The 27,716-nt window shown below is 33.8% G+C and overlaps 3 protein-coding genes and 1 long non-coding RNA gene across 8 annotated transcripts in view; 3 read left to right on the forward strand and 1 right to left on the reverse strand.

Annotated features, from left to right (window-relative positions):
- Positions 1-516: 516 nt before the first annotated feature.
- Positions 517-2,836, reverse strand: LOC132254153 (uncharacterized). The gene is made up of 2 exons (XR_009466320.1): positions 2,648-2,836; positions 517-812 (listed from the first exon to the last, which is right to left on the reverse strand). It is a non-coding gene; the product is annotated as an uncharacterized LOC132254153 (long non-coding RNA).
- Positions 2,837-3,119: 283 nt separating this feature from the next.
- Positions 3,120-5,142, forward strand: LOC100257236 (protein DUF642 L-GALACTONO-1,4-LACTONE-RESPONSIVE GENE 2). Its single transcript, XM_002283904.4, has 3 exons — positions 3,120-3,340; positions 3,426-3,923; positions 4,448-5,142. The coding sequence occupies exons 1-3, from the start codon at positions 3,202-3,204 to the stop codon at positions 4,966-4,968; spliced, it is 1,158 nt and encodes a 385-aa protein (XP_002283940.2). The 5' UTR covers positions 3,120-3,201; the 3' UTR covers positions 4,969-5,142.
- A 1,077-nt stretch (positions 5,143-6,219) lies between these two features.
- Positions 6,220-10,035, forward strand: LOC100252116 (cycloartenol-C-24-methyltransferase). 2 transcript variants are annotated; one of them, XM_010655479.3, is made up of 14 exons: positions 6,220-6,294; positions 6,484-6,566; positions 7,319-7,385; positions 7,463-7,536; positions 7,627-7,711; positions 7,815-7,870; positions 7,997-8,051; positions 8,219-8,266; positions 8,446-8,529; positions 8,645-8,761; positions 8,840-8,923; positions 9,022-9,147; positions 9,320-9,417; positions 9,791-10,035. In XM_010655479.3, the coding sequence occupies exons 2-14, from the start codon at positions 6,484-6,486 to the stop codon at positions 9,843-9,845; spliced, it is 1,032 nt and encodes a 343-aa protein (XP_010653781.1). In that variant the 5' UTR covers positions 6,220-6,294; the 3' UTR covers positions 9,846-10,035. The 2 variants fall into 2 exon arrangements, with proteins under 2 accessions (XP_010653781.1, XP_002283950.1); XM_002283914.4 differs by having other exon boundaries at positions 6,252-6,379.
- A 2,949-nt stretch (positions 10,036-12,984) lies between these two features.
- The window catches only part of LOC100246976 (insulin-degrading enzyme-like 1, peroxisomal), a 44,643-nt gene continuing 29,911 nt past the window's right edge, over positions 12,985-27,716 (forward strand). The window contains exons 1-13 of one of the 4 annotated variants that reach the window (XM_010655477.3): positions 12,985-13,362; positions 13,468-13,543; positions 16,800-16,867; positions 18,123-18,214; positions 18,314-18,387; positions 18,471-18,514; positions 18,968-19,019; positions 19,267-19,389; positions 19,477-19,589; positions 19,785-19,947; positions 21,181-21,273; positions 21,486-21,571; positions 23,256-23,342. In XM_010655477.3, coding sequence (XP_010653779.1) covers positions 13,246-13,362; positions 13,468-13,543; positions 16,800-16,867; positions 18,123-18,214; positions 18,314-18,387; positions 18,471-18,514; positions 18,968-19,019; positions 19,267-19,389; positions 19,477-19,589; positions 19,785-19,947; positions 21,181-21,273; positions 21,486-21,571; positions 23,256-23,342 — 1,188 coding nt within the window. In that variant the 5' untranslated portion in view covers positions 12,985-13,245. Of the gene's footprint in view, positions 13,363-13,461; positions 13,544-16,799; positions 16,868-17,037; positions 17,153-17,823; positions 17,918-18,122; positions 18,215-18,313; positions 18,388-18,470; positions 18,515-18,967; positions 19,020-19,266; positions 19,390-19,476; positions 19,590-19,784; positions 19,948-21,180; positions 21,274-21,485; positions 21,572-23,255; positions 23,343-27,716 lie in introns of those variants that run through there. The other 3 variants (XM_010655478.3, XM_019221616.2, XM_019221617.2) reach the window with 3 other exon arrangements.

Here is a 27,716-nt window from a genome sequence, read left to right on the forward strand (position 1 = left end):
CCAATGTGATGCCTAAGGAAAAAGGGGGAAGTGAAACCCAATATAGGTTCTTATTCATCATTATTGTGGTTGGTCATCCAATCAACATGTATGAAGTAATAAAATGGAATGGGATGAGTGCGTGATCAAGGAATGTGTGTGAGGAAATGTTCCTCATCCTTTCAAAATGGAAATGATTTTAAAACAATTGCAAATACTTCAACATAGGTACCTTTGTACACCCTTGTACATTAAGCACACGTACCTTGTACACTTAGTGTAAATGTCTTGTACACAGACAGAAAATCCATATAACCACTATTGAATGTCTGCTCATGCATAGGTTAATTATGTTTGCAATCTTTTGGTTAATAAAATAAGGACAAACTGAAGTATCAATTTGTTCCCTATACTTTTGTAACAATACAAGCAAATTAAAAAAAAACAGCAATCTGTCCATTAATGTGAAGCTATTCGAAGTTAATTCCAACTTTCCAGCTACAATTCAGAAGAAGATTATATGTTAAGCATGACAAATTATTATTCAAACATATATTTTATTCAGTAAAAAGCATGCCTAAAGATGGGTTCCATTCAACTAGTCAACAACTTTTTAAACATCACATGTGGCACCAGGCCTAACAATTGTCTATAATTTACAAGGAAACTCTGAAGAAGACCAAAATGCTTCTAACTGTGGCTCACTTTTAGAGTAGTCACCCTTTTCTCCTCCAAGCAAATCTTCAGAGCCAAACAGGAAGACATTATTTTCTTATGTCCGCAATTCTCCTTCTCATCCTTTCTCTCCTGATCCAGTACTTTCATTTCTAAACCTGCTTCAATTTAATGCCAATGATTAGCAATTTCAAGCTTCCTGTTTATTCCCATAAACACTAAATATTTCCAATTAAAATTACATGAGATAAATGTAGATGAAATTTACACCAAACTAATTGGGCACAAATTAAATTTTTAATTCATTTGTTGCAAGAATATACATTGATCAACGAAATAAGAATTGTTTCAGATACTAATCAAAAGAATGAGAAAGGAAAAGTTGGGTGGAGTGGGCTAAGACAAGAAAAATCTTCAAAAAGAAAATTTAGGAATTCAAGCAGAAAGCAAAAGGTCATGAGTTTGATAAAATCAAGATAGCTAATAGAATTTTTAATAGAATGTGAAATAGTCATGAACTTACAACTAACACAAAGAGCAAGAGAGATTTTGAGAGAGTGGATCCTAAATTAATCTCATGATATCAGTTTCTATGAGCCCCAAGCCTATAGAGCTTATAAAGCCTTATTACAAAAGTCTCCAGCCACATAGAAAGACAATAGGACCAAAAGTAGCATTAACTGCGCATGCATCATGTAACCAGGTCAAGGTATACAAAACGAAAAGGAAAAATGTAAAAAATGGAATAACCTAGAATGTTCCAGAGGAACACAACACCTTATGCATATACATCTTGCCCAGTGTTTGTGAGCCACAGAACAATAGTTACATTTGAGGCTTTTTTAGAGGTCTGGACTCATCAAATAGAACGGAGGTCTTGCATTGTCCAACTAGTGCACCATATGGCCCACAACCCACTAAAACTGAAGCTGATGGACTACATAGATGTTTGAGAATTTGAAAGTATATATATTGATGTATTGGAACACTTTCGAATCTCATGACCAAAAATATATCCCAGAGTTGAGGAATTATTCAAGGTTGACTAAATCAATCCATTGAGAGACAAATTAATTTGAAGGGATGAGAAAGGAGAATGTTATTACAATCAATATTGTATACAGGAAAAAACAATCAAGAAGACATCGATTTCTCTATTACCAACACACAACATTTGCATGTTAGGACAGATTACAAAATAATATTTTTAGATCTTGATCAAAAATCAAAGTTAGCTTGTGGCTTCCGCACATTACTTAATGAAAAGACTAACAATATCATATGCTGCATTTATTCAATTAATACACAATCAAGACAGATTAGGGAATCTAAAATGGAGCTTAGAGTTCATCGATTGAGATCTTATCAAACTCAACCAATCACATGAAATGATCTTGATCTTTCACAAGGAAAAAGCAAAATCACAACCATGAAAGAAAAACAAATTAACCAAAAAAATCTGCAAGTAAACAATGAACAATGAAATCACAAGCATGCCAATTGCCAACAAGCCCATTCTTCTGTAAATTCTTTTTTCTCTTTCGTACGAAACCAATAAAACATGAAAAACTCCAAAAATAAAAAGTTTGATTTCTGTTTGTGGCTCAAGAACATGAATAGAATCCAAAAAAATAAAAGATAAAAGGTGGGAATTTCTGTTAAAATTGCTCAACAACACAAAAGCCAAAGAACTGGGAATTAGCAAACTTGGTATAATCAAAAGTATACACAAAGCAGAATAGAACCTGTGAAAGGGAAAATTACTTTTGCAAATGGGTATGAACAGAATCAAGGGAAACGGAACATAGAAGAACCCAAACAAATGGGAGTTATTAAGTAGCTGAACGACCTACATTTCAACACATCTCCCAAGTTCTCAATCAATCTGAAGAAATAACAACAACCCACATAGATACTGCAATCAATCTTGAATCAAAGAAAAAGAAAATCAAATCCAACAACAAAAACAAACCATTAGCAAAGAAAAAGCTACCTATCAGTAGAGTTTTCACCAGAAGAAACCGTCATTGTATCACAGGTAGTTAAGAAAAATTTCCACTATTTTCTATCCAAAAATTGAATTTCAAGAGGTGGGTGTTGGAGAGAAAATCAGAGAGAAGAAGGCGATGGCGGATGTGAATAAAAATAAGGGAGAATTCACTCTGGTGACATGGCATTTCAAGTTTACCAGCCGTGAAACCCACAACCATTTGAGTTAGAAATGTAAAGGGCATTTTCGTCTGTTAACATCTGATATCCTTATCATTAATTAGGTCAGTTACATGGACCTTCTCTTAATTTTTGGGCCCAGCTGGGCCCAAAACACAATTCCCCCTAAAACGAAGCTTCATTGGAATCAAGATTTCAAAAAAAGAGCTAATCACGCCTACCAATGACGGGTCCAAGGTGGGGTGTGGGCCTTATTTTGAAGGAAAAAGGAGACTACCACACACATCTCACGCCTAATTTTATGGCCCTTCAACATGGTTTTGTCAGCCACCTCTCTCTTTTCCTTTCATTTTCTTCCACTGAGTCTAGTATAAATTCATGCTCTTAGCTACTCTGTTTTTGTTATCTGAACTGAACCCACCTGCAAAAACCATGGCTCTGTTTCTCTCACTCTGCCTTGTGTTCTTCTCTATCGTCTGCAGCTCTGCTTCTGCAACTCTTCCTCCATATCTTGATGGTAAATGACCTAGTCTGGGTGTTTGGTTTTCTGGGTTTGGGTTTGGGTGTCTGGTTCTGATGTTTGATGATGTCTGTCTATGCAGGGCTTCTTCCAAATGGGGACTTTGAGAAAGGGCCCAAGGCGTCAAATCTGAAGAAGACAGTGATAAAAGGGAAGCACTCACTCCCGGACTGGGAGATCAAGGGCTTGGTGGAGTATGTTTCAGGTGGGCCGCAGCCAGGTGGGTTCTTCCTGGCTGTTCCTCGTGGGGTACATGCAGTGAAGCTTGGGAATGAGGCTTCGATCTCTCAGAATGTTCGAGTGAGGCCTGGCTTCATCTACTCGCTCACCTTTGGGGCCACTAGGACTTGTGCCCAAGACGAGGTGTTGAGGGTGTCCATCCCTGGTCAATCGGCAGATCTCCCTATCCAGACTCTGTATAGTACTGATGGTGGAGACACCTATGCTTGGGCTTTCAATGCCACCACAGAAGTTGTCAATGTCACATTCCACAACCCTGGGATTCAAGAGGATCGCACCTGTGGACCCCTGTTGGATGCTATTGCAATTAAGCAGATGCCACCTCTCAAGCTTACCAGAGGTTTGTTTTAGAGTGTTGTGTTTCTAATATTTGAAAATTTTTAGTTCAGAATATAGTAAAAATGTTTTTTTAAAAGCATTTTTCAGACATGAAACACCATAGAAAAAATATTATAAATAATTTTTTAATATTTTACAAGTGTTTTAAAATTTTATTACATATCTAATATTTTTAAAAAATATATTTTTTTATGCAAAATAATAAAATAATTTCAATTTATAAATCTAGTCTTCTAATTTCTTTTTTTTTTTAAATCCCAAAAAAATCCATTTTGATAAAGATAAAAATAACAACATATCCTTTAAAACTTATATGTAAATAATCAAAATATTAAAAAAACTTATATTAAAGATGAATTATTTTTCAATTTTATACATGTTGAGATTAGATGAGAGATGTTGATTTATAAATTTGACATTATTTCATCCTATTAATTAATTAATTCTGATTAAAAGCACTTTTAAACAGGCTTTTCACTTGCTAATCAATAATTTTAGAGTATTGATTCTCTTGTTGCTATGCAGGTAGTCTAGCTAAAAATGGAGGATATGAAACTGGCCCACACGTGTTCAAGAACTTCTCAACTGGGGTCCTCCTCCTTCCCAAGCAACAAGACCTGATCTCACCACTCCCTGGATGGATCATTGAGTCCCTCAAACCAGTGAAATACATAGATTCAAAGCACTTCTCAGTCCCCACAGGACTTGCTGCAATTGAGCTGATTGGAGGGAGAGAAAGTGCCATTGCCCAAATCATAAGGACAGTGCCCAACAAATCCTACAACCTCACATTTACTATTGGAGATGCCAAGAATGGCTGCCATGGATCCATGACGGTCGAGGCTTTTGCAGCTAAGGAAACTGTCAAAGTCCCCCATGCATCTCAAGGCAAGGGTGAGTTCAAGGCTGCAAGTCTCAAATTCAAAGCACTTTCAGCTAGAACAAGGATAACATTCTACAGTGCCTATTACCATACCAAGCTTCATGACTTTGGTCATATGTGTGGCCCTGTTTTGGATGATGTTAGGGTCTATCCCGTCTCTTAAATTAATGTAATTTGTCCTTTTGAATCGACTAGATTTTGTAGTGGTTGAAAGTTCAAACTCAAGTGTTTTGTAACGCTAATATGATATGGGTGTTTTTTACCTTTTCCAAAAGTAAAGGTTATCATGTGATTAATGCTTTTGATTAAATAAAAAAAATATTCTGTTATCTTTTTATTTATTAATTTTGTAATAATATGCATTACGCCACTGAAAGGTAATTTTGGCCACTATTAATACGATAGTGTCATGTATGTAAACATAATTTTATGCTTTTATATTTTATTTTATTTTTTAAAAACTTTAATCTGACTTATTTGATAATCTTATTCAATAATCAAATTTTATCATATAGTTTAAATAATTTAGTTCAAAACTTACATACCAAATAGACTTTACTATATATATATATATATAAAGTATCATTAATTTATGTCTCATGTTTAATATCTTGTACCATGGTGTTTTTCTTTTTCATCGTACTCTCATATCCATAGGAAAATTTGAGGAAAAATATAAAGGAAAGAAAATATAGAAGAAAAGTAAAAGTGAAAAAAAATAAAAAATAGAATTAAAAATAATAAATTATTTTTATTTATTATTTCAAACTCATTTTATTTATTTTAATTTATTAATATAAAAATTAAATAATTTTAAAATACATAAGTTTTTAACTAATTTTAATTATATTTAATTTTCTTTAAAATATTTTATAAAAGAATCAAATATGATAAAATAATTTTTTTAGTATTTTTTTCTTTTTTTTATATTTTTCGAAAATCAAATATAACCTATAAATTTATATAAGAACTTTGGGAGTCCGTACCTAAAATTTTCTTTTATTCATATTTGATTTAATTTAGTCATACAAATTAAAACTGTGGAAGTCGGTACCTAAAATTTTCCTTTCTTTTAATGTATTGCTCACAAGTGAAAGGGCACCTGACCGACCATTATCTTTTTCACCGTAATCCGGAAAAAAGATTTGTTGTTAAGAACTTAAGATCTCTCTACTTTTCATACCTCCAGGAGGAAAAAAGGAAAGTCTCCACCTTTTCAAACCCCCGGGGAGAAAATATGAAGTGGGTTCTGACGAGATCTCCATATGATTCGTCATGATTGATGGATGGCCCCCACAACGGTTATTTTTCCAACAAAAATCCAAGGCTACTTTCTCAGTTGCTCGATCCCATTTCCCACCCACAATAAATAAATGAATGAATTGAACCATACATTAAAAGCATTATTTTGAATAATAATCTGGGGTCCCAACTCCCAAGTATCTGTAATCCCGTGACTCTCAAAGTCAAGGAGCCCACCGTTCACGGGGTCATTGTCATCTCTAATCTTTTGATCATTCAGATAAAACTAGTCTTATTTCTTTATTTTTTCCCTGTCCAGAAGGCATCTCACTGTAATCGTTTCATTCTCCTATTTGTTTTGTCGAAAATCAGTTGATTTTCATTGCATCGACTTCGTTTCCACAGATCTTGACGTGGGTTTGTTTGTGGTTGCCAGATGTCGAGATCTGGAGCATTGGATCTGGCTTCTGGGGTTGGTGGGAAGATTGAGAAAAATGAAGTACTCTCAGCTGTTCAGAAGTATCTCTCCTTCAATCCACCTCTCTTTCTTTACTAAATTTATTCTTCAATCAATATATGGATCGCTACACTTGTTCTTGCTACGAAAACTGAAAATGGTTGTTGTTTTTGCTCTCAATAACAAAAGTACTTTTCCCAATATGTTGATATGGAATCAATTCATTGTGTTTTCTAAAGCATTGATGTTGGGTCCATTGTGCTTTTAGTCATCGACATGACTGTAGGGTAGTTTGATTTCAGACTTTCCGGTCAAAATGCCCTTTTGGGCAAACCCAAGAGTAAGAAAGGAGACGGTATTTATAAATTGTACCTACAGTATAAATTTAAAAATCACATTTTGAAACTGGGTCTAAATAACAGTACTTTTCAGTGCTTCTGAAGTGATGATATCTTTGTAAAAGCACTTCTAAAAGAGTAAATAGAATCTTGGTTATGAGGCTTCTTAAGATTGGAATCAATGAATTCATTCCATCTCTGTTTGGTCCCTACAATGATTTTTCACACTTACACTGCCAAGTTTTGTATCCAGAGATGCCATGTTGAATAGAATGGATTGGTTTAATCCCAGTAGGTATTAACACAAATCCTGAATTGTTCATCCAAAATCCTATGTAGGATGGAATGGATTGATTTAATTTTACTGAACTTGCAGCAACAGAATGGTGATTTTTTATATTGTTAATAAAAATAATGTCACTGAGGTTTTTATGTTTGGGAGATTTCTGTAGTGACAGCTTGTTTTGACTCTGTAGGTATGAGAAGTATCATGTTTGTCATGGAGGGGACGAGGAAGAGAGAAGAGCTAATTACACTGACATGGTAAAAGCATTTTGATAAATTTTGATCTGCTGAAAAAAGATTTATTGGATCAGTGGTAAAGGTCTCATGGATTTCAGGTTAACAAATACTATGATCTTGCTACAAGCTTTTACGAATATGGGTGGGGTGAGTCTTTCCATTTTGCGTCTAGGTAAGTAGTAATAATTTCCACAAGCATATTGCCATAAATATTTGAAGATATATAATTTAACAGATAGCATCATGGTTCCTGTACTGGTAGATGGAAAGGGGAGTCCCTTCGAGAGAGCATCAAACGACATGAACATTTTCTTGCAGTGCAACTAGGATTGAAATGTGGACAGAAGGTTTGTTTGATTCAGTTATTGCTGCAGCAGGAGATAGAAATTCGTCGTATGCATGGCAATTTTCATCCTTCACTAATTTTAACTGTGGTCTTCTAATTAACAGGTGTTGGATGTAGGCTGTGGCATTGGAGGTCCCCTAAGAGAAATCGCTAGATTCAGGTAACTAGTGATTCATGTGTTCAACTACATTTCCATACTTGGAAAAATGGTTTCTCTCATTTAGTGGTTTTTTTGGGGGTCTTTTTCCACTGCAAGAGATAGCCTGATATTAATAACCCTGTACAGTGATACTTCTATTACAGGGTTGAATAACAATGAATATCAAATAACAAGGGGAAAGGTACAGGATTTTTTTTCTCTTTTGTGATAAGTGGCACACACACCTTGGGAAATTCATTGATTCAACATTCGTTATATATTCTTTTTTTATTTTTTTGTGACCATGAAGATATGGTCCAAATGATTTTTGTTCAAAATTTAAGCTTGGGAGCCTTGGTTGCTTTACAGGAGCTAAACCGCCTTGCTGGAGTGGACAAGACCTGCAACTTTGAGTTGGTTAGATTTATTTTGACTCAAATTTGCTTTCATGTGTGGACAACTTTGTGATGAAGTGCTTTCTCCTAGCTTTCTTATCCTTTTTTCACATTGAATTCGATGTCTGTATCATTTAGAACACATAATCTATAGCTCAATGATGTCCGACCCCTTGACAGTTTTTGTTAAATGATAATCAGGCCGACTTCATGAAAATGCCATTTTCAAATGACACTTTTGATGCAGTATTTGCAATAGAAGCCACCTGCCATGCACCAGATGTGGTATGTTGCTTAAGGCTCAAAGCATCCCATGGTTCAAGTAAAGCCACTCTTTTTCTTCCCTCCAAGTAGAGCATATGCCCTTTTTCATTTAATCTTTTTTCGGTGGTTGGAGTAGCTTGATTGCTACAAGGAGATTTATAGAGTGTTGAAGCCTGGCCAGTGTTTTGCTGCTTATGAATGGTGCATTACTGACTGCTTTGATCCCATGAACCGAGAACACCAGAGGATAAAGGTTATAAGCAGCTGCATTCTGCTGCCATTTCCTTGTTTCTTTTCATATCCTTTATCTAACCACCTTACATTAAAACAGGGAGAAGTTGAGCTTGGCAACGGACTTCCTGACATCAGGTCAGTGGGACAATGTCTTGAAGCTCTGAAACTGGCAGGTTTTGAAGTGAGTAGTAGCAAGACAACAACAGGGTTGTTACATTTTCTGTCGACATTGAATTTACTAAAGCAAAAATTGCATTTTCCTTGTCATTTGTGTGAAAGGTTCTATGGGAGAAGGATGTTGCCGCAGACTCACCTCTCCCTTGGTATCTCCCTCTGGATACAACTCAGTTCTCACTAAGTAACTTTCGGACAACGTCTTTTGGACGCTTCATCACTAGAAACATGGTAATATACTTTTGTAATATCCCACATGGAAAAAAATTCTTGACGCTATATATCTATGAGCTCATCTTAATCAAGTAGACTCATTTTAAAGCCATTAAGGGTCTCATTGGGTCCAAAACAAATAATATTTATATGATTAAATGCGGCTACAGCTTATCCTTCAACTCTACAGGTCAAAGCCTTAGAGTTTGTGAGGCTTGCACCAGAGGGGAGCCAAAGAGTTCAAGCTTTCCTGGAGAAAGCAGCAGAAGCTCTGGTTGAAGGAGGAAGGTTAGTTCTTAGTTCTTTGTCTATGTCTTTCCCGGTTCCTCTTAATTAAATACCATACAATAACTTAAACTCCACTATGATCATTTTTATCCATTTTCATTCCAAGTAATTCAAGGTTCATGCAGCACTACATGCACAAAGTGTTTTAACTTTTAACCTTCTTATCCTATACTTTCTCAGCTTCTCCAGCTACTGGGTTTCTCACCATTTTGGCACTATTTATTTTAGTATAGAAGTAGATCCTCAAAATGGGGTTTGTTGAGCTATGAATATTGTTATCAAAGCTTGCAGGTTCTCGTTATCGAAGTTTTGAAACACTGCTAATATGACTAAAAATCAATTCTCCTCATGTTCGTGTATTTGGCTCTTACAGGGAGGGGATTTTCACACCCATGTATTTTTTCGTGGCCCGGAAGCCCCGTTCGTAAGTCAACAAATCTTTGAAGTTTACGCCAGACAATTTTTTCTACTGATATATTGCCTGGGAAACCAAGCAGGGTTTATTCATCTCCGCTCGTTCCGCCATAATTTGTAGACTAATATATAAACCATTTATTCACTGTCCCAAAATGATTTTTTGGAGCTTTAATGAAACCTTAAATCAAAAGATTTCGGGCATCTTTGATACAACATGATAAAATTGATTCAAATTTCATAATTTAATCAAATTTAGATTGTTAAATGGTGATATAAACAAATAAACTCAAAATATAATCAAATTATATCAAAAAAAAAGAAAAATAAGAATGTGAAACAAAATAATGAGAACACAAAAAATCAATAAAATCATACTATAATCCGATGTGATTTATGGGTGGCAACTTTTAATATTGCATCAAAAGGGTGTCATTTGATGTCATAACCAAACACAACACAAGCATCTCTTAGAAACACACGTGACCATTGTCCACTTGAATTTTTTAGGGTTATGTTTGGTTCCCGGAAAATACTAAGGAAAGAAAAAAAATGCAAAGGAAAATAATTTTTTCATGTTTGGTTGTCCTATGAAAAACATAAAAGAAAATCAAATATTATTAAAACTAATTAAAAACTTATGTATTTTAAAATTATTTAATCTTTATATTAATGTGTTAAAATAAATAAAATGAGTTTGAAGTAAAAAATAAAAATAACTTATCAACTTTTAATCTATTTTTTATTTTCCTTCACTTTTTTTTTTCCTTCTATTTTTCCTTTGTATTTTATTTCCCTTGCATTTTCCCTCAAATTTTCTGAGAACCAAACATAGCTTAAATGAATGAACCATTTCACAAGCATCTCTAAGAAACACCCGTGAAAGTTCCCGAAAACTTTTTTTTTTTTTTCTCATTCAAACCATTGTCCAATTGAAGTCATTAAAAGAATGAATCATTCCATTCAAATCAATATTTTTTTGCTTCAAAATCCTGGTCCATCCAGACGGCCAGAAAAAGTTTACATGAGGACAAACGTATTTTTCCACAAAGGAACCACTGCCTGTCACTTTACTAGTCTATTGCCTCCCACACTTTTTTTCTTGGCCCCAAACTGATATCAGTTGACTAAATACCAATTGAAGTCCATTTTTTTATTTTTTTCATTTAAACCATTGTCCATTTGAATTCATTAAAAGAATGAACCATTCCACGAGGACAAAATGTATTTTTCCACAAAGGAACCATTGCCCGTCACTTTACTAGTCTATTTCCTCCCACACTTTTTTCTTGGTAACTCCAGCTTTATTGGCCCCAAACTGCCATCAGTTTACCAAATACCAGTTGAAGTCTTTTTTTTTTCTTTTTTCTTTTTTATCCATTTAAATCATTGTCCATTTGAATTCATTAAAAGAATGAACCATTTCACAAGCATATCTTAGAAATACCTTTCAAAGTTATAAAAAAACATTTTTTTTAGTTAAACAGTAGATAAATTGAAGGTTTTTTTTTTTTCATTCAAACCATTTTCCAATTGAAATCATTAAAATAATGAATCATTCCATTCAAATCAATATTTTTTTTCTTCAAAATATTGATCCACATCTAATGGTCATCGTTCTGATTCGGTTCGATCATTTGAACCACCCAGGGATTGGACCATCCTTGAACCGGTCGAATCGACGGTCGAATTGATGAACTATTTGAATCGGTCAGTTTCCCCCAAATAAACGATATCGTTTTGATGCATCTAACATCGAAATGACATTGTTTTGATTTGTATATAAACTCATTTTTAACTTTCCCCTCTCTCCCAACAACCCTAGCCAATGCCTCTCTCCCTCCTCCCCCTCCACCTAGCATCATTTTATTTATATAATTGAATACAATTAAATAAAATAAAATTATAATTTTAAATTATACATATTATAATAGAATATCACAATATTATTATCCAATAACATTTGATATAATTTAATATTTTTTAATAATAAACTATATTATTATGAAATATGATAAATTATATTATATAGATATTAAATTTTTGAACAAAACAATTTTAAAATATATATTATATTTATAATTTCAATTTTAAAGTTTTTTTACATTCTATAAATTCTAATTAATTTTAAATCTATTTTATGTCAACATGTGTCTTGGTATATTCAATATATTCCTTAATTGAAGTATCGATATATATGAGTTTAAGTCCAAAATAATCTACTTATCTCAAAATATTTGTCAAAGTAATCTTTTGTGTCCACATAAATATCCATATGAATTTTTTTAGTGTAAAAAACTATCATTGGTGACTGTGATTTTAAAATAAAAACCACACTCACATATTGTGGTTTTACAATTTTATTTAAAACCATATTCACAAATTGTAATTTTATAATTTTATTTAAAATCATAGTTACTAATTATGTTTCACAAATATCTTTAAAGGGAATTCATGTAACTATACATCAAATAAAAAAAGTATGAGATTTTATAATTTTATTTTTTTATTTTTAATTTTAGTGTCTCACATATTATGGTTTTACAATTTTATTTAAAACCATATTCACAAATTGTGATTTTATAATTTTATTTAAAATCATAATTACTAACTGTGTTTTACAAATATCTTTAAAGGGAACTCATGTAACTATACATCAAATAAAAAAAGTATGAGATGTTATAATTTTATTTTTTTATTTTTAATTTTAGTGTAAATTATGGATGTACCAAAATTTTTTAATGATGTACCAAATTTCTTTAAATTTTATTTAAGAGTGGAGAAAATTTCTTACAATTTTCCATTGTCAATTTAAAATTTTATTTTTTTTACAAATTATTCTTAATATTTTTTTATTTACGAATATTTTAAAATTATATATATTTTATCTTTATCTTTTCATATTTTATTTGAAAATTTGAGAAAATAATTTCCTCTACATACATTCCCATAAAAATTTATATATTTATAGTAAATAAAATATTTATTTGTTTTATAAATTTTATCACATATGAATTAAAGAAAATTATTTTTTTCATATTATTTTAAAATTTTAAAATAACTAAACAAAATGTTTATATTATTTTAAAATTTTATATTTTCATATGAAAATTAATGTCAATAAATGGGGTTTTTTACACTAAAAAGAAATCTATGTGATGCTTAGGACGATTCAAAAGATTACTTTGAAAAATATTTTGAGATGGATATTTACCAATTTTTTATACCAATGGATTATTTTGAACATAAACTCCATATATATAGATGTTTTCATCCTTGCTACTGAAGTTTCTGACACGGCTTCTCCCTCTTACAAGTCTCTACAGAGTACAGAGACCCAACCCTCTCCTCTCTGAGAAAAATTGGATACAGATAGAGAGGAGAAGAGAATAATCTTTCAGATTCTTTCCAAGAATGGGAGAAGCGGCGGTGGAGATAGTGAAGCCTCGTACGGACACACGAGAGTACAGAAGAATCGTTCTCCGGAACTCTCTCGAAGCCCTCCTCATCAGCGATCCTGATACCGATAAGGTCACTCTTTCAATTCTTGATGGTTTTTCTTGTTTTTCTTGGACGCGATGGTCAGATAATCGGCTATGTTGATTTTTTTTCCTTCTTTTTCTTTCTTGGTCTCAGGCGGCGGCATCCATGAGTGTGAGTGTCGGTTCCTTCAGCGATCCCGAGGGCTTCCCAGGCCTTGCACATTTCCTAGGTAATTTTTGGTTTCTTGTCAATGAAATTTACAAGTGTTTTGTAGTTGTAGTGATAGATACCATGTCTGAGAATCGAATTTTGAATTGTTCGTTCAAGAATGGAAACTTTGAAAAGTTTTCGTTAAATAATGGAAGATTTTGACATTTTTAGTTTCTTATGAATGAAATTATAAGTTTCTTGGTATTCTAGGATTCTAGTGATAGAAACATCCGGATTTTTGGATTGCCTTGTCTTGCTATGCGTTTGAGTGAATTTGAATTTTCAGTTCGATATCTTACTTCTTTTCTTTTTCTTTTTAAGTCTTAGTTAAAATAGAATCATATATTTGTATTTAAAATTTTTTTGGTTTATTATAAATGAAATTATAAGTTTATTTTTAGTTCGAGTGATAATTGCGATGTCTGGGAATGAATTCATTTTCTTTGCTTTTTTTTTTTTTTTTTTTTTTTTTTTTTTTTTCCAATTTTTGGTCCATGCACACAAAAGTATAGATTTCTTTGCAGTTTTGGTAAGGACATGTGCTGATTGTTGTCCCATGAATTTAAATTCTTTCATTTAATCATATATATTCTTTGTGGTTTTAGTGATTAATACGTGATAAACGAGCATTTTATGCTTCAATTGAGTTTGAATTCTTCTTGGGTAATGGAAACCTCTTGCAATTTTTGGTCTGTATAACTGAAATCATGAGTTTCTTTATAGTTTTAGTAATAGATGTGCTAATTGTTGCATGGGGATGCCTCACTAGGAATTTGAAATCTGGTTTAGTGAAGGAATCTCTTGTATATTGATGTGCACATAGAATACTTAAAAAAGAAGACATAGTTCATTCAGTGTTGCGGTTACAACCAGGGTTTGAAAAATCGGAAATCGGAAATAATTGTCGAAATTTCGGTGAAATATCGCTTATCTATGGTGGTCGAAATGAAATCGGCAAAGACCTGGCAAAGACGGAAAATCGCCCAAAAATCGATGAAATCAATTGAAAAAATCCTATATAAATATATATTTTAATTTATCCGTGTTTTTTTAATTTTTTTTTTCCAATTTATCTTTTATTTAAAATTTATATCACCCTTTTATTTTATATTATCTTTTTATTTTTAACTATTTTTTATATTTATCTCATTAATCTCATTTTAAAAAATTACTACCACTTCACTTTAATTTTTTTATATTTATCCTTCTAATTTTATTTAATTTTAAATGTTTTTATTTTAAAAATATTAAAAATATGAATTTATTCAAAAATTGATAAAATATAAAAAAATTAATAAAGTTTTAATATTTTATAAATTAAAATTAATTTGATAAAATGAATTATTAATATAATTTTTAATAATTTTAATTATTTAAATAAATTAATGTTAATAGCAAAAAAATTGTCACCACAAATTTGTAACAAAATTTTAGAAATTAAATCTCAAATAAAATATTTTATGTAAATTGATTTAATTTTTTATTTAAAATGTAATAAAACATGTTTTAATAAAAATAGTTTTTAATTCTTAAAATAAATGAATATAAATATATTAAAGGAATTTAAGTTAATTTTTTCTTAAAAAAATTGATAAACATTATCTTTGATCATATCTATGTCATACTCACAAAATAACTTTAATATGTGTTTTCCTGTTTATTTTATCATTTTTTTTTGAAGTTTTTCTAAGAATTTTTAATAATTTCTGTCTCATTGATATTTTTGTCAAAATATTCACCAATATTATTGATATATCTGTAAAATTCCAGTACTGATATATTTGTGTTTGCCGGTATTTCAAACCTTGGTTACAACCAAGAGATACTTCATATTCCTATGATCATAAATTTGCAGCCATACCTTGATTGGGGGTTGATACGAGCAAATTATTTAATTGCTTTCATATTCTACAGGACAACTATAAGGCCTGCTGTGTTATAGTACATGATGATGAACAATTAGAAACCATGCTAACAAATGAGAAAAGCCGAAATGAGGGGTGTTAAGATGGATGAGTGGTAATATGAGAAGATATAGATTAAGAAATGATTGTATTTGTAAGAAGTTAGAGATGGAATCAATGAAGCAGAGGCCTGCCTAGAATTGTAAAATAATAAAAAAATAAAAAATCTTTTTAATTGTTTTATTGATGGTTTGAGTTGAATGGTAATTTAATGTTCAGTGCCTGTTGGATTATACTGGAAAATAAATTAATTGTCTTTGCATGGCTGAGAAGATTTATATATCAAGAGTTGTGAATTCAATATACCCCAAAAACCAAAAAATAAAAAATAAAAGGAGTGGTATGGTTTATGATTAATTGTGAATTGAAAATTGGTTGTGGAGGCTTGAGGCAGATTTAGTTATGGTGCAGATTAGGGTGAAAAATCATGATCATTTAAAGTATTCTCTATAGGCCGTCCACCTAAATGTAGGGAAGAAGGAACACATTTACAGTTTCATAAGGAGAGCATGAGCAATGGTCAAAGGCAGGGTTCCTTCATGGGAAAATGGGTTACTTAAACCAGGAAGCTACTTTAACCAAATGCATTTTAACAAATTTTAGAACATGTTACTTCACATTTTTGAATGTCTTTATGAAATCTTAATGACAAGTTGAAACCTTCTGAAATTCCAACCTGGTACAGTGATCAGATCTTACACTAGTGCAGTTCCAAGCAGGTGTAGTGGTGGGATCTTATGCTTGTGATTGGATGTTAATTTGTCAAGTCTTTGATGTTCAGTTGTTTGGAATGAAGATAACCTGAAATTTGCATTTTTATGGTCATTTCCTTTTTAACCAGCCAGTTTGTAATTTCAGACTATATTTTTGGCTTTTGCTTAAATTTTAAAATCAATCTCTTGACTTGATGGGTAGAATTGCTCATACTGGCAGCTTTGTATTTTGATAATTTGGGTACATAAACACTGTGTAACATGCTTATGAAGTTGCCCTATGTGGAAATGAAATTAAATTGCAACAACTTCTCCTTGCTTCTCCAGATGAATTAAAGAAAAATCCTATATGGATTTAATAGGAATTTTTTTCTGAATTTTTTTTTATGCCAAGTTATAAATTTTTGCCTAGCATTTTATACATATCTTGTTTAATTCCAAATTTTATTACATTGAACACTTATTAACATTCTCTTAAGTCTAGAATACTTTAGGCATCTTTCTTTGGTTAAGGAGCTTTTGTGGCTTTGCCTTTGTGGAGTACTCTTGTTTGAAATTTTCTTTGTGTGATTTGCCTTCTGATTCTTCTGTTTTGCAGAGCATATGCTGTTTTATGCCAGTGAAAAATATCCATTGGAAGACAGTTACTCAAAGTATATTACAGAGGTACTATCATAACTTTAATGGAGATCTATCAAAAAAAATTCATACCTTTAGTGGGGATGCCTGGTTAATCTTGATTATATTATTAATAATGGGTCACTTGTTCTGGAAGTTTCACTCTTTTTTACTCTGTTTTTCTTTCTGATTATCCATTTTGTTCTTTGTAATGGTAGATCTTTACTGCAAGAAATGGAGTTGGAGGATGAAAACATCTTTTCTTGCATTTGGATTCACCCAAAGGATGCCTCTTCTAGTGAGGTGGTCAGTCTAATTATAAGGCATTGGGATGTAAGAGAGTAAAAGTTTTCCTCCTTGAAGCCAAATTCTTAATTGTTCAATGAGCCTTTTTTTTTTCTTTTCTGTTCATAAGTCCTAACCTCAAGCGCTATTTTATGTCTTTCAATCGGGTTAAAAGAATCTTATTTCAGGTTTAAATACAAAGGAACTATTTTAAGGAATTTCAGGGAAACTTGGTCAGATATTCCCCTTTATGACGTGATTTTCTGTGGTCCAATTACCAAGATAGCCTGACTTGCAACTTAGTGTTTCTGAATAGAAATAACATTATTTGAAAGTGTTTCTTTTCATCTGGTACATGAGACAAAGGACCAGAAGACTTTAGTAGTAATGTGGCTTAGCTGTACTTCTATTCATGCATCTTGGAGAGAGACCTTTTTTCTTGAGTGTGTGTGGAGAATTTGTCTATTAGGGTCTTTTTTGGGGTCATTTGTAAGTGGAAGAGCTTTTTCTATGATTATCTTTTGCAAGAATTAAGTCATGGTGGGAAAGTATTATGCTTGTTATCATTTCTCAAGATGATTTCTTTTTCTTCCTTTTCCCCTTTTATGGAGGATTTATTGTGTTTCCATATGCCCTTTATCCATTAGTTAGGTTTCTCCTCCTTAACTTGTGTGTGCAATTCTGTTTCCCTTTCCTCAATGCCATTGTATATCTTTTAGGAGCCATAGCTTGGTGCGATGGTAGATTCTTGGGCTTTAAAGCATGAAAATGCAAGTTTGAGTCTGTGCAGCCACTTCCTGTAAATTGCTGAAGGTTAGGCCCTTTATTGGTCCACCCTTTCCCATTTCTTGGAAAAGCTAAAATATAGGACTTGCACTGGGTAATGGTGTTTTTATGAAATGAAGAGATATTTTATTATTTATTCCATATATATTTTTGTATAAAATATTTCTTGTATGACTGCTGCCTTATGTTATTGACCTATGTTTTCCTCTTGTTTTTTTTTTTTCATGCATAGCATGGCGGTAGTACAAATGCTTTTACAGCTTCTGAGCACACCAACTATTTCTTTGATGTGAACACTGATTGTTTTGAAGAGGCTTTGGACAGGTAGATGCTTTCTCTTTCTCTCGTCTTTTGGCTGTGGTTTTTGTATATCTTCTTTTATAGTTAGCAATCTCTGATGTTTTCATATGGTTTACCAATCAGATTTGCACAGTTCTTTGTCAAACCATTGATGTCAGCTGATGCTACCACTAGAGAAATTAAAGCTGTTGATTCTGGTTAGATTTTCCTTTGTGATTTAAATGCAAGCTTCCATATTTAATGAATTATTGTTAATCATCATCTCTTTTTCCTTATCCAGAGAATAAAAAAAACTTGCTGTCTGATGCTTGGAGAATGGATCAGGTATCCTTTATTTTAGCATGTAATGTAATACCTATGCTAACTTTTCTTAGGCCATTTAGTAAGTGCAATATTCTGGAAATTTAAACTTTGTGGGCCCTATTTCAAATTTAAATTCATTAGCAAACCCTGGAAATAGTTCAAAAATCATATTGCAACTCTCATGTTTGTGTTGCTGTTACCATAATTGCCTATTCCACAGTTCAGTTTCCTTCTTTTCCCACTTTCTGGAAGAATTGGTGGCCACATGCCCCCTTGCTCTCATCTTAGTATATTTTTAGTTGTAGTAAGCAACAGGAGTTTGTGGAACCATTTTCTCAAAACTTCTTTAGAAATTCATCATTCCACCTAGGTCTATGTCATATAGTAGTATTGTTTCTATGAGAAATAGAAACAATGAGAAATATACTTCTAATTGCTTTTTCTTTTTTCTGCATGAAATTGCCTTCTCTACAGCTTCAAAAACATGTTAGTGCAGAAGGTCATCCATATCATAAATTCAGTACAGGTCAGTGACTTCATATTTTTTGAATAATAATCAGTTAAGCAAAAAAATTACCTATTTTCCTGTACTAGAGTCAGGTGCAGCCTGTTAAGTTATTGTTCTTATTAGTATTAATGAAGATAAGGGTTCTGAAAACAGAAAAAGGCTTCCAAATTTTTTGTTTTGTCTTGTTCACTTAAATTGAGAGAGAGAGAGAGAGAGAAGCTATCATTTCTTACAACTAAATGTGGCAAAAAATTTTCATGCATAGGAAACAGGGATACTTTGGAGGTAAAGCCAAAAGAGAAGGGTCTAGATACAAGGCATGAGCTTATTAAATTCTATGAAGAGCATTATTCAGCCAACCTCATGCATTTGGTTGTATATACAAAAGGTAAGTAGTTTTCCCTGCAATTGTTAGGACATGAGTACACTTGGAATTGTGTGAGATGTCTACAATTATGACTTGTTGATATTGCAGAGAGTCTTGATAAAATTCAGAGCCTGGTGGAGCACAAATTCCAGGAAATCCAAAATAAAGATCGTATCAATTTCCATATTTGTGGTCAGCCTTGCACATCTGAACATTTACAGGTATTCATAGTACTAGTGCAGTGGCCTGGTAAAATGGCCATAGTTGTCGCTACTGACATTTTTCCCACAAAAATAGCACTAGTTGTCACACTTCTAGAACTTATTTTAATGCAAAGAAATATTAGTAGTGTAATGTCTTCAACTTCTAAAAAGATATTCCCATGTTTCCTTCTTTATGTCGTCCATACATTCCAGATTCTTGTCAAGACTGTACCAATAAAACAAGGTCACAAGTTGATAGTTGTCTGGCCAATAACTCCAAGCATTCACAATTACAAGGAAGGGCCATGCAGATATCTTGGTCACCTTATTGGCCATGAAGGGAAAGGATCATTATTTTACATCTTGAAGACATTGGGTAAGTTCTAGACATCCTTGACATGCTTCATATTTTGACACTTTGGATTGTTGTTGTTCATTCATGCTTGGAAGCTGAAATCTTGCTTGGAATTTTTGTAGGCATTGATATGGTTGTAATTTTCACTATGATACTTTGAACTTCCTTTTAGATTAATAACATTAGTATAACTTCTGACTATAAGAATGCTTTATATATATGTATATTTGAATTTATACCACCGATTTCATATAACGAACAAAAATGAATAAATAATACTAATTCCTTCTTCAATATAAAATAAATTTTATATAAGTTTTAAATTAATAACATTAGTATAGCTCTTGGCTATAATGAAATATAAAATTATTTCTAAATAGCTTCTAGCTATAAGAATGATTTTTCCATTACTTCTATTCATATGATAATTTGCATATAGTATTTGGAAATAATAATATTAAATGAGATTGTTCTCTAACTATGACAAATCAAAATAATTTGTTCAAACTACCCATCAAAAAAAAAAAAAAATTTGTTCAAACTAGTAATCAATTTTTTTGGTGGTTCACCAAGGCATGGTGACAGTGTGTAGCTGATTTCAGCTGGATTAGGATAGGAGGTGGACACTGATTTCCTTGAGATATGAATTGACACCCTCAGACCTCACACTGTAATGGTGGCTGTATCATGTGATTTTTACTTTCTAAAAGTCAAGAATCTTGGTTCAATTTATCACTGCACAATAAGAGTGTTCACTCTAGGTCAACTCCCTGCTTTCCTAAAGATTATTGAAATCTTCTGCAAATATACATAATTTTATATTAACAAACTTCCTTCAGGGCACCACTCCTCTCTTCTACGCCCCCTCCTGTCAGCATTTTCCTCAAACTCAAACACCTCAGCAGCCCACAGGATTGATCTGTTTCATCAAAGAATCCACCACCAACACCTTATAATAGGTGTGGTAAGGCACAACCACACCTTATAATCTCTTACACAAGCACACTGACAAAGGTTGTATATGCTTGGTAATACTGGTTGAATACAAATGTTGAACATCCTACGGTTTCTATTTTACTTTTGCACGTTTTTTTTTTTTTTTTTTAACTTCTTTTTTATAGGAATTTTTGCATGATTATTTACTGGTTATAACATGTGTATGCTTTTTTTATGTCTACTTTTCTGAAGGTACAAATACTGTTCATTGGATATACCTGATTTAGTTACTTCTGAAAAAAATAAAATAACTTGCAGGATGGGCTACTAGTTTATCAGCATGGGAAGAGGATTGGACTTGTGAATTTTCTTTCTTTGAGGTGGTTATTGATCTAACTGATGCTGGTCATGGTTAGTAATTTTTTTTCTCAATATCCATTTTTCCTTCTTTTGATTAATGCAATAAATATATTTATTTTTTTTGTGGAGATTTCATTGATCTTCTTTTCCTACAGAGGGAGCTTTGTTTATATTTTTTTCCTTTGTGAGAAATTCGCAGTGTCCTTTTTACTTGTGCTGATTGATTTGCTGGACTGACGTTGGTGCCCTTATCTGTATTACAGAACACATGCAAGATATTGTTGGGTTGCTCTTCAAATATATTAGCCTCCTACAGCAGACTGGTGTTTGCAAATGGATATTTGATGAGGTACATGTTGTTGGTGCCTCCATGATTGAGGCTTCAAATGATAAACTTTTATGGGAAAGATCATTTCATTGCTTAAGATGACATATTAAACATTTACAATTGTTAAAGAGTATGATATGCGTTGTAGACCCAAATCTTATAAACTTAAGCTTTTAGGAAAATTGATAGTTCAACATAGTATTAGAGCCTTATTAGGTGAGAGGTTATATGTTCAAGCCTCACTGCATGATTCTTTCCCTAATTTGTTACACCCACAAGTAAGCCCAAAAGCAGCTGATTTTGATTGTTTCCCTAAGGGCTTGTGTGTCTGTCCATGTGCACATATGGGGCTACACATGAGGGACATGATATCAGAGCCTCATTTTGTGTGGGTCTGTGGCCGCACATGAGGGATATGATATTGGAGCCTTATTTCAGGAGGTCATGTGTTCAAGCCTCACCCCATGTTTATTTCCCATATTTATTGAGCCCACATGTAAGCCCAAAAAGGGCTGATTGTGATTATTTGCCTATGAACCTGTGTGTCTCTCCACTTGCTGGCTGCATGTGAGGGAGGGTGTTAAAAAGTATAATATATATTGTGGACCAAAATCCTACAAGCTTAAGCTTTTAGAAAAATTGGTTATCCAACAACTATGAATAATAACAAAGGAAGTTTCATGTGTAGCACATCTTTGAAGAAGGCATGTGATATGATTGACATCTTCATAGACTTTGTATCTTATAGCTTCAGCTATATAGCTTGCTTAATTCCTTATTTGTCAAAATATGAGGAACAACTTAGAAACCTAAATACAGCTTGCTTAGTTTTAATGGTCTAATTAAATTTTAATGCCTAAAATGGAAATTTAAATTCCTTATTTCTCAATTGATACATATGTTTGTTTTTGATAAAAAAAAAAAAACATGGCATATTAAACATATACTATTTTGTGTTGTGTAAACAAATACTTTGAAACAGATTTTTCTGCAATGCCAAAAGGTAGGTTTCTCTCAGTACTCATGATTTTACTTGGTTTGTCACAGCTACAAGGTTGATCAGAAAAACACATTTGAGTGAAATAGATAGATTTGTTGGATTGCAAAAAATGAATGCTTGACATTCTAGCTACTTGTTATTAAATTGTTTGTTAATGCTTGGCATTTTTTTTGTGGAAATGGCAATAGCTTGAAGGGATAATGAGCTTAGTTTCATGAGTAGAAGAGAAAATGAATCCCGAGAGTGACCTTTACTGAATTCACACTTCAGCTGATATCCTGAAATTTGTTGACTAATCCAAAATGCAGGGTTTTGATCTTTTTGAACTTTTTGATTCATTTGTTAATTCTTTTTATTGCATCATATCATTTGAATCTATCAATTTTAGTTAAAGAGGAAAAAAAAAGGTATAAGCAGATTGACCATTATCATTTCTTGACTTTAGTGGCTGGCAATCTTATCAAAACTATTAGAAGTATGCTTTATTTCCCTTTTGCACCACAAATCCTGAATTGTTAACATCTTTCTTTAGCACTTTTTTCCTGTAATGGTTCGATAAGAAAAGTATTTGGTAAGAGTATATATAAAATTATTTATTGTCAATGCTTTAACTTGTATCGCTTTTTAGATGCATATTTGGTATCAAAAGGTTGTCTTTATGATCATTCTTCAAAGTAACTAAGGCATTTCGATTTATTGATGAAGCTTTCAGCAATTTGCGAGACAATGTTCCATTATCAGGACAAAATCCCATCTATTGATTATGTGGTTAATGTTTCATCAAATATGGAGGTAATTCGAATAATTGCTTTTTTTTTCATCTTGTTTCACTGATTAACTTCAACTTCTGGTGATTCTCTCTATTAATACTGGAGCCAAGATGGCCATCCAAATTATTTTATATAAGGAGTGTCATTGGCTCTCTAGCACCAATGAGGTCAGCAAATAATTTTATTCTTAAGCCAGTCATCAGTAAACATCTCAAAATATGTCAACTTGGTAAATAGGTAAGAAAGCGTCAAAGTACCACTAAACAACCCCACCTCAACGAATTTTCATAAAGTGTCATTGGTAAATTGGAAGTGATGATTGGTGGAACTCTTGGTCTAACTTATAAAGAGCTCATCCACCAAATCTTTGTCTCACTCCCATCATAAGTCAACTTAATGCTTTTCCCAAAATATAGTTCAAATTATGGAGACAAAAGATCATCAGCTTTGCCCAATTCCTCTGAATCTGGAGGAAAATCCTTTTGCTATTCCTAGAATAGAAAAGCAACAGAGCATATACACCATCTATTTTAATGTTGTCAAACTTCAAACTGTACCTCGTGATAGTTGAAAACTTCCAATTGATGCTATCCTAGTCTTTCCCCATGTCCCTTTCTGCGTAAATCATGCAAAATACCACTGATTGGTCTATCTGGTAAAAGAAATACCATACTGAGAAGGCTTTTAGTAAAACTTAAATACTTGTGACTTAAAACGACTTAGTTAAATTATGTTTAAGTTATTAAGTTATTTTTAATTTTAAGTTACCTTATCAAACATACTTAATATGCTTAGTAAGTTAAATTAAGTGGTTAAGTCATATTAAGTCAATAAGTTGATTTATTTATTTGTTTTAATAGGCCACAATAAGTTGATTTATTAAACACTCTCTAAGCCCTATACTAAAGAATCTATGTGGATGAAGGCACAATCAAGAATCCCTTCTTGGAGAAAGGTGCTCTTAGATTCTAAGATTGAAAAAGGGTGGAATCCCTTCATGTCTCTCTGTTCTTATGCTTATAAGGACACCGCTTCCTTGTTACCTATTGTTGAATATAATGTATTTATAGTGTACAATCTTTCCTTTTTAAGATAGGTCACATGTATGGTAGTTAGTTCTCCTAGCCTTGTATATATATTTCTCAATTGTAAGTAGTTAATCATATGAATGAGAATCAAGGTTTTCTCTCTTTCTCTTTCTCTCTCTCTCTTTCAACATGGTATTAGAGCTAAGGGAGAAAACCTAATTCTTTCCAGTTTCCCCGTGTCATCGATTTCGGGAAACCTTCCAGTGACCGTGTTTCATTCCGGTCATCTTCCCCATCTCCTAAAACTTTCCGGTCAGTCGGATCATCATCAGAAAACACTCACCGTCGGCAACTTTTTCGGCGAATTTTTCCGACAACTTTCCGGCGACGTCTTTTTCCGACACCGACCATACCGTAAGGAGCACCTGGAGGAGATCTTCAACTTTTTCCAAATCACTGTAACCAAAAACTCGGTCACACGCGGTTTTCCGGCCAGCGACTGAATCTCACGCATCGTCGCGTGAGGGCGCGTGAGGCACTTTCCGACGACGCGCTTCCTCCTCCAGCCTCGCCTGACGCCAACTAGCCACCCTTCATCCCTGGTTTTGACATCTAAGCCCTGCACGTACCTCTTTTGGGGTTCTTTTGCCTCCGCCGACCCTCCAAACAGTTTTTCCGGTGACCTCCAACTATTTTTTCTCCACCCTAATCCCTGTACATGCCTTGGGAAGTGTTCTTCTACTTTTCTGGTGGTGCCATGGTTGTTTTTCTTTACTATTTGGTCTCTCACACCGGCAATTCCTCGGTTTTTCCTTCTTCAACCGTGATCTGAAACCGTATTAAGGCTCTCTTTGATCCAAATATACTTCATTCTCCAGATAAGTAGATACGGCTACTAAAACTTCCATTTTTTCCTCTGTTATATATGGATTTCCTATGATTACTTCGAAAAAATTGGTTGGCAGTGAAAATTATCTTTCCTGGTCTGCCTCTGTTGGACTTTGGTTTATGGGTCAAGGATATGAGGATCACCTGGTTACACAGGAGGCAGATATCCCTGAGGTTGACCGCATACAGTGGAGGAAGATGGATGCACAGTTATGTAGTGTATTATGGCAATCGGTTGATCCCAAGATTCTTCTTCATCTTCGGGCCTACAAAACTTGTTTTAAATTTTGGACTCAGGTTAAAGGATTATACACGAATGATATCCAACGTCTTTGTGAGGTGGCTTCTGCTATTGTCTATATCAACCAACAGGACTTGGATCTATCTACTTATATCTCTCTTAAGGAGGAGTTCTTGATTGTGAGGCCTCTTACTGCTGATATTGGGGCTCAACAAATACAACTTGACAAGTTCTTCATGGTCCTTACTCTTATTGGCCTCCGTCCGGATCTTGAGCCTGTTCGCGATTAGATTCTTGGTAGTTCATCAGTTCCGTCATTGGATGATGTGTTTGCTCGCCTCCTCCGTATTTCGTCCACTCAGACTTTGCCATCTGATAGCACTTCAGATTCTTCTATGTTAGTTTCTCAAACTACCTCTTGAGAAGGACGCAGTGGTAACAGAGGTAGAGGTCAATGTCCTCATTGCACCTATTGCAATAAACTTGGCCACACTCGCGATCGTTGCTATCAGTTACATGGACGGCCTCCCCGCACTGCCCACGTGGCCCAGTCATCTGATTCTCAGCTGCCTTAACCTCCGAGCTCCTCCACATCTCAGGCTTTTGTTGCCTCTGTTGCCCAGCCTGGTAATACCTCTGCATGCCTTACCCACACATCTTCTCTTGGACCTTGGATTCTAGATTCTGGAGCTTCTGATCACATATCTAGTAATAAGGATCTTTTCTCCTCTATTACTACTACATTTGCTTTACCTACTGTTACCTTAGCTAATGGTTCTCAAACTGTGGCTAAAGGTATTGGTTTGACCCTTCTTCTGCCTTTGCTACCTCTCACTTCTGTCCTTTATACTCCTAAATGTCCTTTTAATCTTATTTCCATCAGCAAAATCACTCGTACTCTTAATTGCTCTATTACTTTTTCTGATAAATTTGTGACCTTGCAGGACTGGAGTACGGGGAAGACGATTGGCATAGGACGTGAGTCTCAAGGCCTCTATCACCTCACCTCGGATTCATCTCCTGCAGTTTGCATTTCCACTGATGCTCCTCTCCTCATTCACAGTCGTCTGGGCCACCTTAGTCTCTCCAAGTTCCAGAAAATGGTCTCTCGTTTTTCAACTTTGTCGTCTCTTGCGTGTGAGTCATGTCAGCTTGGGAAACATACTCGTGTCTCGTTCCCAAAGCGTTTGAATAATCGGGCAAAGTCTCCTTTTGAACTTGTCCACACTGATGTTTGGGGTCTTTGTCGGACTGCGTCTACTTTAGGATTTCAGTATTTTGTCACTTTCATTGATGACTATTCTCGATGTACTTGATTATTTTTAATGAAAAATCGAGCTGAGTTATTCTCTATTTTCCAAAAATTTTATGCTGAAATCCAGACCCAGTTCAATATTTCTATTCGTGTGTTACGTAGTGACAATGCCAGGGAATATTTTTCAGCCCCATTTACTTCGTTTATGTCTAATCATGGGATTATTCATCAGTCTTCTTGTGCTCATACTCCTCAACAAAATGGGGTAGCTAAATGCAAGAATCGACATCTTGTTGAGACAACTCGTACTATCCTCCTCCATAGTCATGTTCCTTTTCGTTTTTGGGGGGACGCTGTTCTTACAGTTTGTTATTTGATTAATCGTATGCCCTCGTATGTCTTACACGATCAGATTCCTCAGTCCCTTCTCTTCCCTGACCAACCACTTTATTTCCTTCCTCCTCGTGTCTTTGGTTGTACTTGCTTTGTTCATATTCTCACTCCTGGACAGGACAAGCTTTCCGCCAAAGCCATGAAGTGCCTCTTTTTGGGATATTCCAGACTTCAGAAGGGTTATCGTTGTTATTCCCTTGAGACTCATCGATACTTTATCTCCGCTGATGTCACCTTCTTTGAGGACTCACCATTCTTTTCCACTACTTCTGAGTCTCTTCCTGTTTCTGAAGTCTTGCCTCTTCCCATTGTCTCCCCACCTAATGCTGTGCCTCCTCGACCACTTCAGGTTTATCAACGTCGTCCTCGTGTCGCTGCTCCTCTCCCTTTTGTTGAGGCACCTGCTGACTCACTTCCTATCCTTTCGACTTCTCCTTCCCTGGCTTTGCCTTCTCCTGATGACTTACCCATTGCTATTCAGAAAGGTACTCGCTCTACTCGTAATCCTCATCCTATTTACAATTTTTTGAGTTACCATCGATTATCTTCACCCTATTATGCTTTTGTTTCTGTTATATCCTCTGTTTCTCT

This window comes from Vitis vinifera, chromosome 8, assembly GCF_030704535.1.
Source record: "Vitis vinifera cultivar Pinot Noir 40024 chromosome 8, ASM3070453v1".
In the NCBI taxonomy this organism is placed as follows: Eukaryota; Viridiplantae; Streptophyta; class Magnoliopsida; order Vitales; family Vitaceae; genus Vitis; species Vitis vinifera.

Excerpts from the sequence above, each read along its gene's own strand:
- LOC100257236 (XM_002283904.4), top strand. The coding sequence starts at position 3,202 with ATGCTCTTAGCTACTCTGTTTTTGTTATCTGAACTGAACCCACCTGCA. Across the intron at positions 3,341-3,425 it reads TCTTCCTCCATATCTTGATG|GGCTTCTTCCAAATGGGGAC; the intron begins GTAAATGACCTA and ends CTGTCTATGCAG. Across the intron at positions 3,924-4,447 it reads ACCTCTCAAGCTTACCAGAG|GTAGTCTAGCTAAAAATGGA; the intron begins GTTTGTTTTAGA and ends GTTGCTATGCAG.
- LOC100252116 (XM_010655479.3), top strand. The coding sequence starts at position 6,484 with ATGTCGAGATCTGGAGCATTGGATCTGGCTTCTGGGGTTGGTGGGAAG. Across the intron at positions 7,386-7,462 it reads GAGCTAATTACACTGACATG|GTTAACAAATACTATGATCT; the intron begins GTAAAAGCATTT and ends CATGGATTTCAG. Across the intron at positions 8,530-8,644 it reads CCTGCCATGCACCAGATGTG|CTTGATTGCTACAAGGAGAT; the intron begins GTATGTTGCTTA and ends TGGTTGGAGTAG.